This window comes from Pyrus communis, chromosome 16, assembly GCF_963583255.1.
Source record: "Pyrus communis chromosome 16, drPyrComm1.1, whole genome shotgun sequence".
Lineage (NCBI taxonomy): Eukaryota > Viridiplantae > Streptophyta > Magnoliopsida > Rosales > Rosaceae > Pyrus > Pyrus communis.
This window is the reverse complement of record NC_084818.1, coordinates 6,906,697-6,922,688: the sequence shown is the minus strand read 5'-3', so window position 1 is coordinate 6,922,688 and position 15,992 is coordinate 6,906,697. Positions and strand designations below refer to the sequence as shown.

Sequence of the window (15,992 nt, the reverse complement as noted above, 5' to 3'; positions counted from 1 at the left end):
TCATTTTAAATTTTATTATTTAAAATTGAACACAAACACTACATGACGGAAACTGACTGCACGATATACTATAAATGAATACGATTTATGGATTCACAAGGTTCTCACAAAATATATGTGATGTACTCATTGTTCAAAATATACGGAGCAGATGGCTCAAAGCACGCATGCAGTAGCATTCACATGTATTTCAATAATGAGCAAGGACCAATAATCGAGCCAATTAATTAAGTGCCTTGCTCATACATATCAACAGAGCTATCAACTTCTATAGTCAATAGTTGGTGTTTGGAGAGAACTTTTGGGTGTCTGTAGAATTACCAATATTAGAATTGTGAAGTGAATCTGTGACTCGACCCAATGTAATCTAATCCCAAAGCAACAAAATGCAACTACAAAAGTCTCCCCGAGGCTTAAACAAATAAAAGCTAACACAAAACAAAGTAAACGAAAAATTAAGAGCAATTTGGGCAAATGCATATCAAATAAAAAATCAAAGAAATATTCTTAGCGCTAATCATGAGTCATTCTTTTGTAGATAAATTACAATTTAACATGCGCATAACAATTTTTATTTTCATAACATTAATGAGTATTTGCAAGCTAAGTAAATAGAAAATGCCACCTTACATGTAGAAATTAAGTAAACTAATTCAGTAATGCTCTATTAAAAAAAAAAAAAAAGAGTAATGCTCATTGATGAGTTGATTTTATACTATATATCATTCCCTATTCTTGGTATATTTTGTTTATTATTTTGGTGATATTTTGATGCTTTCCTGTGTGTTTTTAATGTAGGACATGCGAGCTTGTTCTAAGAAAAAGTACAAACGGTGGAATTTTTGAGTGATTCCAATTGAAACGGGTTCGCGAATCTGTCAAGAAGGTTGTATCAAAATTTTATAATTTTATCTAGAAGTATCAGATCGTGGCGAATTAATTTATGCACAGCGTGCAGTACTGGCAGATTGGGTTGCAGAGCTTATTTGTGACTTTTGGGTTGGAATATGATGAATTTTGGACTTGGGCTCTTCTTGGAACTTAAAAAGGAGGTCCTAATCTTTAATTCGAGTCGTTTTGGGCCTATTTTGGGAATCATGATCCTCTCATGATCTAAGGATGAGGATCCTCATGACCAAGGAGTGTGGACCGTTAGATTTTCATCCAATGGTTATAATTATTATAACTTTAAAGAGACCCTCCCTGTTTGTAGCCGTTGAATTTTCATCCAACGACCCACACTCCTTGGTCATGAGGATCCTCATCCTTAGATCATGAGAGGATCCTGATCCCTATTTTGGAGCCCTGAAGGTCCAGAAACATGGCTATCTCTTTGATGGGCAGATTTCGTAGTTAGAATAGGAATGTAATTCCTAGTTATCCCCTTATTATTTTATTTTTTAGTTTTTTAGAAAACCTTTTCTATGAGGGTTTTAATTTGGAGTAGTATAAATAAGGCTTTTTAGCCATCAGAGAAGGAGAGAAGAAGAGGAGAACGCAATCACACTTTAGAGAGTTTTTCAAGTTTATTTTTTAGGTGTTGTCTATTCTTATTCTCATTAATAATTTGTTTTATGATTGTTCGTAGCTAGTTTCTTTTGCTAGGATGAAACCTTGAGCCTTAGCAAGAATATGTAGTTTCTTTTCAATTTGCTTATGATATAATGCTTGCATGTTTTGAATTATTAATCACCGTTCTAAACTATTTAAGTGTCTTAGTAATTCGCGACCATTAGGATATTTAGAAAAGTAATTTGATGCAATTTTGGTCGGAAGATTCCCTGAAATTGGTGTTGGCTTCTTGTGGTTAATAATTGTAATTTCACTTAAGATGAATTTCACGTCTTAAGGGTTGCATGGTTTTTCAAAGGGTTTTCATAAAGCATAATGAGTCTCTCATGTTCATATTTGATCCGAACGTCTGGACGGGTTGCATGTTAGATATACGTTCTATGTTGGAGGTTCCAAGTAGAATATATATTAGGAAAGCCTAACCTTTGAAATATACATGGGCAATTCATAAGTAATTGGAAGAATTACGTAGGATGGTTAAGGTGACAGCTGAACCCTAGGGCTTTTACAAATTGATTTTCTTTAAATTGGTTTCTAGTTGATTTATTTAATTGTCTTTATTTTAAATTCGTTTTTAATATTTTAAGTCACAAAATCAACCTTTTTCCAAAATCTTGTTCAAATAATTAATTAAGAATTAGTTTAAATACAAATTATTCATTCAATCCCTGTGGAAAACGACCTTGCTTGAGCTGCTATACTACGATAACTTTGTATTCTTGCAAGTATTTGTAAGTATTTTTATATCTACTTTTGCAGGTGGTAAAAATCCTATCACTCTTCAATTAAGGGTGTATCTTCAGTATAGTCAGTAAGACTACAAACATGTTTCCTCCCACACTCTATTAGGGTGCTGAGCCCCTTTCATCCAAAGAGCTCATATCATGTTTGTAGTTAATTTAATTGCCTAGTTAAACTTTACTCTTTCTTTTTGTACGTTCTGCAACATAAAAAATTACCAAAAACATTATTCATCAGAGATCATGAGAGAGCATGTAAAGAAATGTTTTTCGCACACTTTTTTTTTTTTTTTTTTGCACATACGTGTTATTTTTGTCTTCTAATTCTCTTTTAATTATCAAAAGATGGATAAATAAAAAAAGTACATCTATAGAAAGTAGTGATGGTCAATGGGTGCTCATGGATACTCCATATCCTATCATCATCGTCACCAAGCACAAACACCACCACTCACCGCCATCGATAACACATATCTATACTTAAATGGTCCTCTATTTAACTAAATGAGTACCCATTAACCATCCTAATAGAAAGTAGGAAGTATGCTAAAATCACTTTCCACCGTTCAGAAGAAAAGGACCAATTAAGGTACTAGTTTTGGCTAGGACCACATTGTTTACTAGGACCAAAAGAGGAGGACCATATTTCATCTTCTGCGTGCTCAAATCACAGAGGGTGAAACTGAAAATGAAAGCTAGTTCACCAGGTGCATGCATAGCTCAGTTTCAACACTGGCAACTACGTACGTAGTCGATCAAATCACTTGAGAGCTCACTTGCCGATTAAATCAGCTGCCTCTTTACTTCTCGTCTCAAACAACTAATAGTAACTCAGTAGACTTTTGAGGAAGAAACAAAATTATTGTGGACTTTAGCAGGATGCATGATTGGACGTTTGATCTTTGATTTCTAACGGCACATGATTTTTCTGCCATCTAAATTTCCATCTTCGTGAATTACAAGAGAAGGTCAGGATGCGGGGTTGAAAGCTTCGGCTGTTGCAATACATTTTGAGGAGGTACACGTGCAACATAGAGTTTTAGCACCCTTTGCCTTTGGACGGAGGAAAATTAAAGAAAAATAAAGATTTGGATTTGATGGCTATTAATTATAAAATTCAATGATGAATATGGCTAGCCACTTAGTATTACAATTTAGTGGTATTTTTCTTTATTTGTAAGTGAGAGATCCTAGGTTCGATTATCGCTAAAAGTGAATTTGAACCACATTATTGCTAACTGCCCACTCATTCATCATTTTAGTATAAATAATATTGTTTGTTCAAAATAATAAAATATGGCTATTACAAAGTAAGAAAAGCCCAATAGAAAGGTAGCCCAAAATAACAAGTAAAACTACATCCCAACACATGAAAATTACAGTGAAAAGTGCCAAACAAGAGATCATCTACGGCAAATTCTAAAGTAAAACTCTAACTGTGCCAAAACACCCTCACCAAGCCAACACCGATAATGATACTTTGTTGAAATTGAGTTTCAACGTGGGTATTCTTTCATTGTGAGTAACCGAAGTAGTAAATTAGGAAAGAAAAAATCCAACAATCATAAGGTTCCATCCACTTGTCATGTTTTACTTGTGGCGCCAGTCTTCCATTGTAAAGCAAGAATGATGCTTTGTCAAACTATTTTGAAGTGTTTTTTAAGTAGTGTAATTTTGTTAAGGGCTTATATGTAAACACGTAAACGGAAGATGCGTCAAGAATAAAAATATTCATTTATTATCTATTCTCGAAATTTTCAAAAATAAAAAAAATACTTATAATATTGTGAAATTGAGGAATATAAAGTAAATAAGATATAATATTTACGAATTTCGGCAAATACATCCTCGAGATAGTAGCAGCAGTCTCTCTCTCTTTTACTGCTTGTCTTACATTTATGAGCTAATAAGCCTTTATATAGAAATTGTGAAACGTGCTGCTTATGGGAATTTGGTAGAAATCCTTAAAATTGAATGAGTGGAGACCCACTTTTCTTGACTTCGTCTATACTTAAAAGTCCATAATAACATGCACCTCTACAACAAGAAATACATTGTAAGAAGGGCATTAGATTTACTTAATTAGATCAAATGAAGACCTGAAGTTTTAAATTAGCTACTGCGCGCACACTTTCTATTAATTTTGTTCTCCTTTTGCTCAATTGATTTTGGTATAAAAATAATACGTTAATTATTAAATGTCAAGATTGCCAATGGGTTTGGTGAGGGTAATAGGGAGGCCCGCACGAGCGAGTTCTGCAAAGTAACAGCGTCAACACTCGGCCAGCCTATAACCCCTCCATAAATTCGAGCGCACTTTCCTGCTTTGCGCGGCGAGCGGCTCTCACCGCTCGCTTTGTTTTCCTTACTCATTAGTTTAAGGCAAGTTACCAATTAGCAACCCAGCTTTATTTTATACATCCCCACTTGGACCGAGTTTGTATTAAATGACCGATGTGGGACAAATAGTTTATAAAAGAAAGTTTGCCTTCTCTTCTTCCTGTAGGCTTCCAAAACTAGTTCTGACTTTTAGAAGAAGTGTTCTAGGCAGTTCGATTTGTGGATTCTTTGGTGTCTATGTATAGGTGAATCCATTTCTATATTTCGAGAAATACATGGAGTGATTATGTTCTCATCGGTTATACTCGTGCGTCTGCATCTCTCATCACGTAACTCATGGATGTGTATAAACGGATGACACGCAAGATTCAGCAAAGCCAAAAGTCTTATGGGAAGCCATTCCACCTCCATGATTTATTGAACCACTGAAACCATATCGGTACTAGTAGCAAGAAACAGAAACCAGAAGAGCATGTACTGGTGAAGTTAGATCGATTGAAGAACAACGCCTTCATAACATCGAACGCGGCGTGAACATTTGTTTCTCTGCATTTATTCAAAGTACATTACTTGCAATTTGGCTTTTTTCTTTTAACAAGGAAGCTCGTGTATTACATTATACAACTACAAAGGCGCCTAATTACATGAAATAATCAAAACCCTGAACAGCTAAAAGAATGGGATTGATGTGATTGAATACAAAGCCGCCTAGCAAAAATATAGGCATCATATATTACATGCCATCAATGTCAAGAAGATTTTCGTGACAATAGCCGCTCCAACTGGGGATCAATCTGGGTGCCAGACTCCAGTTCGGACACCGATGAATCCTCTGCTCGTTGCCAGACTCCAGTGCCAGACGAAGGGTCTGCTGTTTTCGGCGTCTCCCTTAAGCTCTGGACGTGCCGAAGGCAAACTTGAACTGCATCGTGCACTCTCACAAAGTACCACTCCTTACCAATCAGGTCCACTACATTTGAGCTTGATAAAGTCATCAGAACTTCTCGATTGGGATTGGAAATGGCTATCTGCATCACACGCAGAAGGTTTTTTGCAACATGTTAATAGCAATCTCCTAAACAATGACCAGAAACAACTCCACCAGAACAGAAACTCACCTGGATATTACGCAGCTCGTACTCCTGATGCAAGTCTTTCAAGGCTTGGACAGCGCTGGAGTCTATGTATGTTACAGCTGCAACACGATAATGATACAGTTCAGAAAATCACCAGACCTTATTTAGATAGTTCTGAACAAGCTCAGCAGGCATGATACAAAAGAGACAAGTCCATGGAATTTTTCGAGAGCTAGAAACAACAATGCATGACTTCCTGAAATATTTCCAAAAACAAATCACTGAATTAGATGACATAACAGACAACGTCAAATAATTGAAAAGCATCAGCTTAGATTTTGCTGGGAACTGAAACATCCATGTCAATCAAATGCGGTATATATTTGCAGCATGCAGAACTGGAATTCTTTCGAATGTTTAGCGATATTATTGTGTTTGAACTTTGAATGAATATCTGATCACTAAATGCTTCTTCATAACCCATGAGAAGAACAAATTCCAAAAGAAAAAAGCACAGGATTAGCAAAAACTAACTTGCCATCTCTATGATCACAAAATAAATTCTTTCAACTTCTGGTCCGCGACTAGCAGACCTATCAACCTCAACTTCCTATTCTCGTACCCTGAAAGCAATTAAATTAACTTGAATATGATTCCTTAACTGGGGAAAACTAACACAACTGAAGAGACTTGCAAGGTAAATAAACAGTTAGATTCACAGAATATCAAAATGGCACAACCTGAAATTGTACCTATCCTTTATGTAACTAATGTTTGCAAAATAAATAGGTGCGTCAATTCGAACAATCACAATTCCATTGTATGTATATGCTTCTGGATACTGTTGAATATTTCTATATACAGTGGTGCCGGGAAGACGCCACAAGACAGCTGCAACATACAAGAAATTATAAGCAAATTCGGTATTGGCATACCCTGAAGAGATGAATCTTGATTCCAAATAGAACTACAAAGATAAGAAGTTTTGCTTTTAGCTTTTACTGGCAAACTCCAAAAAGGTTACATGGAGGGAAAAAATTTATTTTTCCAGCGTAAATGGAACGGCCAAGGGTTTCATTATCATTAGATGCAACTATCAAGAAAATCTTGGCATCTTCTTTAGGCTCCAAGAGGCCAAAGAAAATCCAGACAATAACAATGTCGTTCCTGTTAAGCAAGGAATCGAAGTTTCAGACTTTTAGCAGAGATGACGATGACATTTAGAAAGGTAATCAGAGATGACGACGATGATGAAAACTATAGAAAGAACAAGAGAACAGGATGGACTTCATTACTTGAATCATTGAAAGTTGAAACATGAACCGAGTTAAACACATAATTCAGGAAGCTACGAACAAGGTGCATCTACTTATGTGCACATAATTTTAGGATAAATTGAAATTGCACTCACCAATATGCGGGTTTGCTGATTCATGGATGACAAATACAAAGCGAAACACCAGCCTGCAATCACACAAGCACATTAGAACTGTATGAATTGAAAAAGGAAACACAGAGAGAGAGAGAGATCGATCATCTGGAACTTCAACGATCTATATGAAATTTGCATTGGAATCTATTGCCACAAAAGGTTGAGCTAATAAGAACACGACAACGATATACATGTCAAGCTAATGCGAACTAAATTCGAAAACTTGTCTTGCATGCATATCAAATTAATTGTCGTCTGAGATTGAGGTACTGAGGCAACATTGGATTCTTATCATGAAAAAGTTGTATTTAACACAACAAATGACAGTTCTTACGCCTTAATCAGCCTTTCTGTATGAAAATGTGGATTCTTTTGGGTAAAAGTTGGAACAAGCTCTCCCAAAAATAACATTGCTTCAAGTACTCACCCCAATAAGGACGCCAATCTCAATGCCAAGGAACAATGTCGTAGTGGCTGTAATGGTCCAAAGAAGAAAATCTTTCTTATCTACACCCCTTAAAAATATAGCCTCGACATAGTCCACCTGAATTTCGATAGAAAAAAGTTGTTGTCTGAGTAACGGTAGTAACCAGTTCAATTATCTCGAAATATCAGCGCACAGTGACAGAAGCAGAATCCACAAATGGAAAATAAGTAACCAGTTCAATGACATGGTAGCTATCATTCTCGAAATATCAGCGCACATGTCAATGATAGCTACCATGTCATTTTCTTTGCTATCCACTAGCCAGAATGGAACTTTTCTTCTTCCATGAATATGCATAAACTCAAATTGCAGGTAATACGGATACATGTTTTAGGGATATTAACTTTGGCTGCATAAAAGCTAATAAACAAATTTCACAATATCACAGCAGAGATCACAATGGCCGCCAGAGCACACTGAAGTAAGAGAAAATAAATACCAAAGTTAGAACATGAAAAATATACACCCGAATGGAATGACAAGCATGCGACAACCAATTAAGCTTTAACCAAAAGTGCTTAAACTTATATTTGGATTCACTTCTGTTGTTAATAATTCCAGCTGATGCATGCCATGCTTGATGATTAATCAGTAAATTTTGTTAAATGTGTTGCATGATTGTAAAGATTGAATACATTGAGGATAAGTCTTTTCTTAAATGTGTTGCATGTTAAGATTAAATTTTGTTAATAGTTGTTGGAGCAAACATGTTTTTATTTAAATATTCATATAGATTTAAGTTTTGTTTTATTACAACTATTAAATATGAGTCTCTTAAATATATAACTGTCATTTGTTTTTAACCTAATCAATTCTCCTCCACTTAAAGTTGTAACGTGAGAAAACTTCTCACTTGAAAAATAAATTTTTGAAAACCCCTCCTCTGTACAAAGAAGAAGTCCAGGTGCATATCCATCCGTTTGCCCTTTTTTATTCCTCATAATTCTTTTACGTTTTCGTCCGGCTTTCTAGCAAACAATTAACACCTCAACGTTCATTTCTTTTGGTGTGTGTGTGTGTGTATGTGTGTGTGTGTATCTATATCTATATATATCTACGTCCTTAGCATCGGTATGTAGAGATAGAAAAGAAAACAAGTTTACATACATACATATCTTTTGTGAAATTAAGTTTTGATAGCAACATATCAAAAGGGTGCAAGTTCGAAGGTTCTTCCACTGTGCAAGGAAAAACTTTATCAGAAGAAGAAGGTTCTACGTTGTTTTATCCTAAGGTTGTTTGTGAATTGCTTGCACACTTTGGGTAGAGCCGTGAAATGTCTTAAAAAGAACAACTTTGTCCGCAACTCATCCCAAGAATCATTTGTCACTCAAGACTACTACATTTTTTGGGTAACTTCGTTCATTTCTATTGCATATCAAATGTCAGCCATACAAAGGGCTACCTCCTCATTGTACACTCTATGACTGTGGTGCGTCCTACAATCAACATTTTTGGGCCCTTTCCTTGAAATTGTTTTTGTGCATCGAACTTCCTTCCTCAAGCCTCTTTTATCCAACCGTTGAATGTCAAATTGCTTTGGACTCTTATCAGGGTAATGATATGGTCTCTTTTCAAAAGAGATAAGTATGGTTCGGGACCGTCTCAATTTTTCTTGCCCAACTAAGTTGTTTGGGAGAATTTTCAGGCAACCTTTTGTATGGATGTCATTCGATCTGCCATGAGTAATTGATATTAAAAAACCACTTCAATTCGCCAAAAACAAAAAAATCAACCAAAATATATTTACATCTTCATCCCCGATCTCACATGTCAAACAATCTTCCTAGATCATGGACAACTCCAAAATAGTTGCTAGTGGATTTCTTCAATAACTCCGTCCAACCCACTAGCAACGGAAAATCCATGGGAAGATTTGGTTGCGGATTTGCACCCAAACATAGCGATGCAATCATAGGAATACGCTCCATTGCAAAATTCTACATTTAAAGACAAAAAACAATAAATAGTTAATCTAATGTAAATGTACAAAAAAAAATAGCACATGAATATCACATGAAATTAATACTTACCATCAAGGAGTAAGTATGTCCCATCACACAAAATGACGCCACATTTGAAATACCGCTTTTGTAGTTTGCTATGCTTTTCTTAACATTTTTTAGTCAAAAGTGTAGGTGCGCTAATAAAGCAGCACCCAGGTATCAATCTCTTGGATGCTCTCCAAGAGAGGAAGAAAAACAGCTTGGGCTTTACATGTTTAGTCCGGTATTACAATTGCAAATAATATATAAAGGTTTACTCTAACATAAGGTAACAACTGTGGACTATCTACGCCTATTTCATGTGGCACTACCTCAAACTTTTCCTTAAGCCACTTGAATTTTATACTTCCCCGTTTGACTACAAAATCCTCCCCAAAATAGTGGCGCAACATATATTCTCCACCATAATCATTTCCAGAAACAGCTTTGCCATCAACTAGCAACCCAGTGATGTATGAAACATCATCGAGGGTAAACACTAACTTGCACCCACTAGGAAGCACGAAACATCGGTCTTTCATATCGTAAAGTTCAACCAGAACTGATAATAAAGTCATGTTATGTTCGACCCTGTGGGTGAGGCCTAGAAACCTATAAAAACAAGTATTTCTAATCTTCTTAAGAACTCTTATCATCCAGTTTCCAGGACCCCAAATTAGTTATAAATAAAACATCGAGAATTCAACCTCATAAGCCGCCATTTGCAATAAACTATCGAGAATTCAACTCTAAATTTTCAGTTTTAAATCGTTGATCACAAAATACAAATTATAATAAATTTTACACGAAAAAATATATTTTTGAAGAATATGAATATGATAGTTTGTTATAGTTGTAAGAGAAATAAAAGAAAAATTAACAAAAGATTCAAATTCTTGGGGTGCCAGAAAGTCATGCGTTCGTAGAGCCCGGCACGTTTTGTGTGCTTGGGTTTGCCTTGTCCTGCATGTGAGGTTTTCACATCGTTTTGCGTGCTAGAAGCCTGCCCCTTTTTGCATCCATGAGGCCCCATCGATTTGGCGTGCACGGAGCCAGCTTCATTTTCAGTCCGCAGGGCTGGCCTCGATTTCACATGTGACTTTTTGGTTCCCCAAAAATTTGAACTATTTTTGTACTTTTTTTGTTAGTTTTGCTTTTATTTCTCTTATCACTACAACAAAATATCATATCATGTTCTTCAAAATATATATTTTCCGTGTGTGAAGCCCGACTCGTTTTTTAAGCACCTGAGAGTTCGCATCATTCTACATGCACGAATACTGCCTCATCTTGTATGCCTGGGTTCACCTCGACCTGCATATGAGGTGTTCGCATCGTTTTGCGTGCCAAAAGTCAGCCCCTTTTTGCATCCACGAAGCTCGCGTTGTTTTGGCATGCACGAAGCCAGCCTCGTTTTTCATGCGCAGTGTTGGCCTCGATTTGTGCAATGTATCCCGCCTTGTTTTGCATGCTTAGACAGGGACGAAAAAAGCTTGATGTATGAAACGTTAAAAACCAAAAAACTTTAAGATAGTAAACTGAAATTGACCCAAATCTTTATAATGTATTTGGAAGCGGATTTACGATTTATTGAGTAACAAGTGTATATTTAGTAGAATATTTAAGCCACAAAGTAAAAAAATAAATGAAAAATGTAGTGAGGCCCCAAACGTTGTCAAATGGGGTTCTACAATCAAGAATATCAACAAAAAGTCTCACCTTAATTTTCAAAACTTCACAATGAGACAAAGGTGAAAATAAATAGATTGAACGGTGATTTATTGACAAATTTGCAAAACCGACTGAAAACCGTGAGTTATTCTTCTCGGTTCATGTGTTGGTTTTGCTCATGCGAATAATGAAATTGTCATAAAACTTTTTAGATTATGAAACATCATCGTAGACAAATTTAGTCTTTATAGTTTGTAATGTTTTTTTGTCAAACTTTTATATTATGACCACCTGACATTATAATTCAGAATCTGTTACTGAAGGGGAATAAGGTCAACTAGTAGGTTGTTCTTTTATAGGTGCATGAGACCCAAACACACATGCTATTTTCCCAATGTTACAAGAATCCCAGCTTGTTCTTGACGCCTACCAAATAACTACACATTTTCAGTTTAATATTGCCTTCCATTCGGAATCGATTCTAGTATACAAAGTTGAAGAAAATAATAAATAGAAATATCCCGACTTTTATGAGTGTGATTGTGCATGCTCGGGCTTGTGACTGAACTCGTAATCCAGATGAACAAAGGCGCGCTCAATTTCGGGCAGGAGCTCAAGCTTCTCCTGCAGGTTTTCCCCTATGTCATGAGCCTCTTGTAAGGGCATGTCAGCCGGCAGGACAATGTCAACCTCGACGAAGTAGTGAGAGCCAAAGGTGTAAGCCCTGACTGTATCGATATGGCGTATTGCCTTGTGATGGTTCCAGCAAAGGTACGTCAATTTTTGTAGATATTCGGGAGCAGCTGATCTTCCAACTAGCGAGTTCACATTTTCCAGCACAGTCAACGACCATGTGCGAATGGTGTACAAGGCCAGCTGCAAAAATCCAAGGTCCAAACCCCATTAACAAAATAATGGACATAGCATCAATTGACATTTGAGTTTAACACACAAATCATAAGATAATCAACACCCAGGAGACGTCGGTTATTTGTGAACAAATGTTTGACAACCTCTCATGTAATATCTTGTTCAACTGCTATGTACTTCATAAGATTTACCATGCCTCTACTAAATATGAACGTTTCGACACTCTTAACATAAGAGTTCCCTATAGTTATTTGTGGGAAGGAAAGGTAGACGAATAAAGAGAGCAGGAAGCCACTTACAATGATGGCTCCAACGGGGTCCATCCAATCATCAAAATAATTAGCAAGGAGCACAGCAACAAGACCAATGATGTTAGTTATAACATCAAAGAAGTGATCCTGGGCATAAGCTTTAACAATTTCGTTCTTGAAACTGCGGCAGTAAATCATCAGAAGGAATTTTACCAAAGTCACCGAGAGCATAATGCCCACGACCCATCGCTCCTGATCCTTAGTCAATCTGAACCCATCCTCCTAGTCAAACATAAATTTCAAAGTCAACATGAGAGTGTGTATTTGAACAATCGATCGAAGACATCATTTATTCAAGCCTCCATGTGAACAAATATCTTTATCTGCTTAAATAACAGCACATAACAACTTACATCAGAAACTAGTGTGCGCATTGACTCCAGGATGATCTGCAGTCCCAGGGTTGCCATGACAGAGGCAAAAACAAGGATTCCCTGCATGTTTTTTCCAAGGTTCAGATTTGTTTATGACAAGGGCATTTCACCAACACCTCAATAACAGATGAGAAAAAAAAAATGCCATACAAGAATTCAAACGAAGTATAATGACTGCTATATGTAGAAGAATCCATCTACCTCCATGTCTTCGAAACACTGGCAAATAAACAAACCAAGCTATCGCATAACAATGCATCCACCTAGCGAGCCTGCTTAGCGTAAAGCTAAGAGGGCTTGTTGAGCCACATGATGACCAGTTAGATTGACAAACCACCCAAACGAGCTTTAACAGGGATTAGCTCATGAGACTTGCTAGTTGGCTGGTTTAAGTTACACACACACACACTTACAATATATGATCAACTTCTAAGTCCTAACACATGACAACAATTCATCACATACACATTCCAAAAGGCACTACAGACTGGCAGATAAAATCCTTGCAAGCGCTGATGGAAGAAAGCAAAGTGGCCAAGATATGCCAATGAAAAATCCGTATGGGTGTAAACAAGATAATGGTCAAGCATATAGAGAACGATTTGAACCATTTGACAAGAGGCAGCATGAATCAAGAACGATGGTTAGAACTTTGCTGATAGTTCTTAGATGGAATACATAAACCTGAATTAAGAATAAATGTTTTAACTATTTGTAAAAGTGGGAAAAAACACTACCATGTACATGTTATACACATAACTTCCATCTTCATTCCCAAAAGAGAAGAGAGGATAGAAATTGTATCCAATCTCAACAGTCAAGCACACCCTGTATGGGTGAACCCCGAACTCATTAATGATTTAGACTGGAGAGCCACATGACTATTCAAGTTGCACGACTAAGCCTAGCAACCATACCTTGGTAATTAGACCTACGATATCATATAACAGTAATGCATATCCCCACAAAGAGCAGAAAGACAAAGAAAGGGCGTGGTGTATGACTTTGAACATTGAAGGCAGCATAACTTGTATATTTAACACTGTAACAGAATTTGAAACTATGACTACAACTACGGTCAAGAATAGTACAGAGACGTACCAACGGCTGCATTCGTTTCTTCCCAATAGGATACTGATATGGGCTACGGGTTTGCATGGAGAATGCAGTAAACCACAGGATGAAGCCGGACAAAAGATCAAGCAATGAGTCCAGTGTGGATGCGATGATGGCCAATGAACCACTTCTGACAGATGCATAAACTTTAGCTGCAAAGAGAACCATGTTGGCAATATTGGATATTCTGATGGCAAATGTCTCGCTTTTTGCCAACTTTTCCTGTTCTTCCTGCGACAGAAATCATTACATATCAGTTTAAAACTAATACGACTATGCTGAGAACAAGGCAGAAAACATGATGCATAATCAAACCTTCGACATTCCAGGAATAAAACCACGCTCCGCTAAGGCATCCATTTCAGTAAAGCCCTCAAGCATTTCTACCTGCTGTTGGTAGTACTCTGCCACATTATCCTCCGGACCTGAGGCAATCAAGCACAAAACTTTAACTTGGTACCCATGCAACCTCCTCATATGTTAAATAAATATATCATTTTAACATAAAGAACATTTACAAATATTCGACAACATTTCATACATCCGTCTGCCCCTTTCACCACTTTGCATAGACGACCCGAAAATATGAAACCCCTACATAAAGAAGATGAAACTATGAACTGGCAAATACTTAAACTCCCACCCAGAACCCGAAAACGCTTTATTTGTCCGATGATCAAAGTCGAAAACATATGAACAAATAGGTAATAGGTGAACTTACACTGAAAGTCAGTCTCAATGATCTAGCAATACCAGGGACACCATACAAAAATTCAAGTAAAACCCCACAAACTCTGAACTCCTCAACTCCATCACCCTCCCACCAATCCCCACAAACTCTGAACTCCTCAACTCCATCACCCTCCCACCAATCTTTCTAATTGACCTCTCCTTCGAGCTTTTCGATTACAAAAAAATATATACAGCAAATTGAACCCTCCATTTCGAATCATATATACATATGCAGAAAAGAGAAAACTAAACTCCCACCACAGAAATTAATCCGAACTTTTAATCAACCAAAAAAAGAAAAATTCTCGGAGACCATGCAAAATAAAATATAAAGATCAAAATCAAATATTCCATTACGTTAACAATGGAGGAGAAGATGCAGAAATTACCAAAAACCCCAAGGCAGTCATGGATTCCGCGCGGAGGCTTTTTCTCCTTGTGCTCCGACGACAACTGGAATCTGTCGAAGTTCAACCGCCAGGACCCCTCGACAATGCTCGACTCCTGCAACAGCGAGCGCTCCTCGTCGTAGTCGGGCATCAACGGCTCCACCATTCTCCCGGTCACGGTGAGCTAGAGAGAGAGGGCTAGGTAAAAAGAGAGAGTGTGTGGGACGATGAGCAGAGGAGAATCCGAGGGGCAGGGACTGAAAATTCGATGAGAATCCGAGGGGTTTTTGGGGATACGGAAATTATATTGGGACGCTCGGGCAGTTGGGAAATTATGTGAGCTACGAAAATGGAAGTTCTGATCGATACCTGATGCCACGTGTCCGTGACGATGGCGTTATGGCGAAGGTACAAGGAAACAGACAATGTCTGATTCGGTGGGGCCCGCGTCAAACGTGGTTACGTAGACCTTCTCTTATGGACCGTCGGATGGAGCAATCGGGTCAGAAACCTGCAGATTGAAATATGCAGAGTCAGGCTGTTTCGTGAAAATTTGGAATGGGTGGATCGCCATATGTGGGATTCGTGGGCCCACTTGCTGACGCAGATCTAATTATTGTTAGGCATATCTCCATAATTTGGGACTTTGTCCTCAAGTTTTTTAATATGCTCCGACGTAAGCATAATAAATAATTTTGCAATGGCCTTTTTTTTTTTTGTTAGTTTTTTTTTTTTAGAGAGTTTAAGTTTGATTTTTATTAAACACGAATTTAAATCATATTATTATTAATTTATTGTAAAGTATAACTTACTCTTCTAGTTCTTAATGTAGATAATATCATTTGTAAAAAATAAAAGTTATAACAAATAAACAAATATTTCAATACTTATTTCTTT

General features: G+C 37.0%; 2 protein-coding genes and 1 non-coding gene across 3 annotated transcripts; all 3 read right to left on the bottom strand.

The window, feature by feature from the left end:
* Window positions 1–4,544: 4,544 nt before the first annotated feature.
* LOC137721583 (U12 minor spliceosomal RNA) lies at window positions 4,545–4,698 on the bottom strand. The gene has a single exon (XR_011066658.1). It is a non-coding gene; the product is annotated as a U12 minor spliceosomal RNA (small nuclear RNA).
* Window positions 4,699–5,401: 703 nt separating this feature from the next.
* LOC137719714 (probable sulfate transporter 4.2) lies at window positions 5,402–10,210 on the bottom strand. The gene is made up of 7 exons (XM_068458750.1): window positions 10,000–10,210; window positions 7,140–7,192; window positions 6,925–6,985; window positions 6,540–6,619; window positions 6,263–6,338; window positions 5,771–5,847; window positions 5,402–5,680 (listed from the first exon to the last, which is right to left on the bottom strand). Exons 1-7 carry the CDS (start codon window positions 10,208–10,210, stop codon window positions 5,402–5,404), a joined length of 837 nt encoding a protein of 278 aa, XP_068314851.1.
* Window positions 10,211–11,631: 1,421 nt separating this feature from the next.
* LOC137720165 (metal tolerance protein 11-like) lies at window positions 11,632–15,525 on the bottom strand. Its single transcript, XM_068459179.1, has 6 exons — window positions 15,096–15,525; window positions 14,290–14,399; window positions 13,960–14,205; window positions 12,838–12,918; window positions 12,473–12,706; window positions 11,632–12,179 (listed from the first exon to the last, which is right to left on the bottom strand). The coding sequence occupies exons 1-6, from the start codon at window positions 15,259–15,261 to the stop codon at window positions 11,832–11,834; spliced, it is 1,185 nt and encodes a 394-aa protein (XP_068315280.1). The 5' UTR covers window positions 15,262–15,525; the 3' UTR covers window positions 11,632–11,831.
* Window positions 15,526–15,992: the final 467 nt, after the last annotated feature.

Excerpts from the sequence above, each read along its gene's own strand:
- LOC137719714 (XM_068458750.1), bottom strand. The coding sequence starts at position 10,210 with ATGACTTTATTATCAGTTCTGGTTGAACTTTACGATATGAAAGACCGA. Across the intron at positions 6,620-6,924 it reads CATCGTCATCTCTGCTAAAA|CTGTCTTGTGGCGTCTTCCC; the intron begins GTCTGAAACTTC and ends TGTATGTTGCAG. Across the intron at positions 6,339-6,539 it reads CATATACATACAATGGAATT|GAAGTTGAGGTTGATAGGTC; the intron begins GTGATTGTTCGA and ends GTACGAGAATAG.
- LOC137720165 (XM_068459179.1), bottom strand. The coding sequence starts at position 15,261 with ATGGTGGAGCCGTTGATGCCCGACTACGACGAGGAGCGCTCGCTGTTG. Across the intron at positions 12,707-12,837 it reads TGCGCACACTAGTTTCTGAT|GAGGATGGGTTCAGATTGAC; the intron begins GTAAGTTGTTAT and ends ATGTTTGACTAG. Across the intron at positions 12,180-12,472 it reads ACCCCGTTGGAGCCATCATT|CTGGCCTTGTACACCATTCG; the intron begins GTAAGTGGCTTC and ends GGATTTTTGCAG.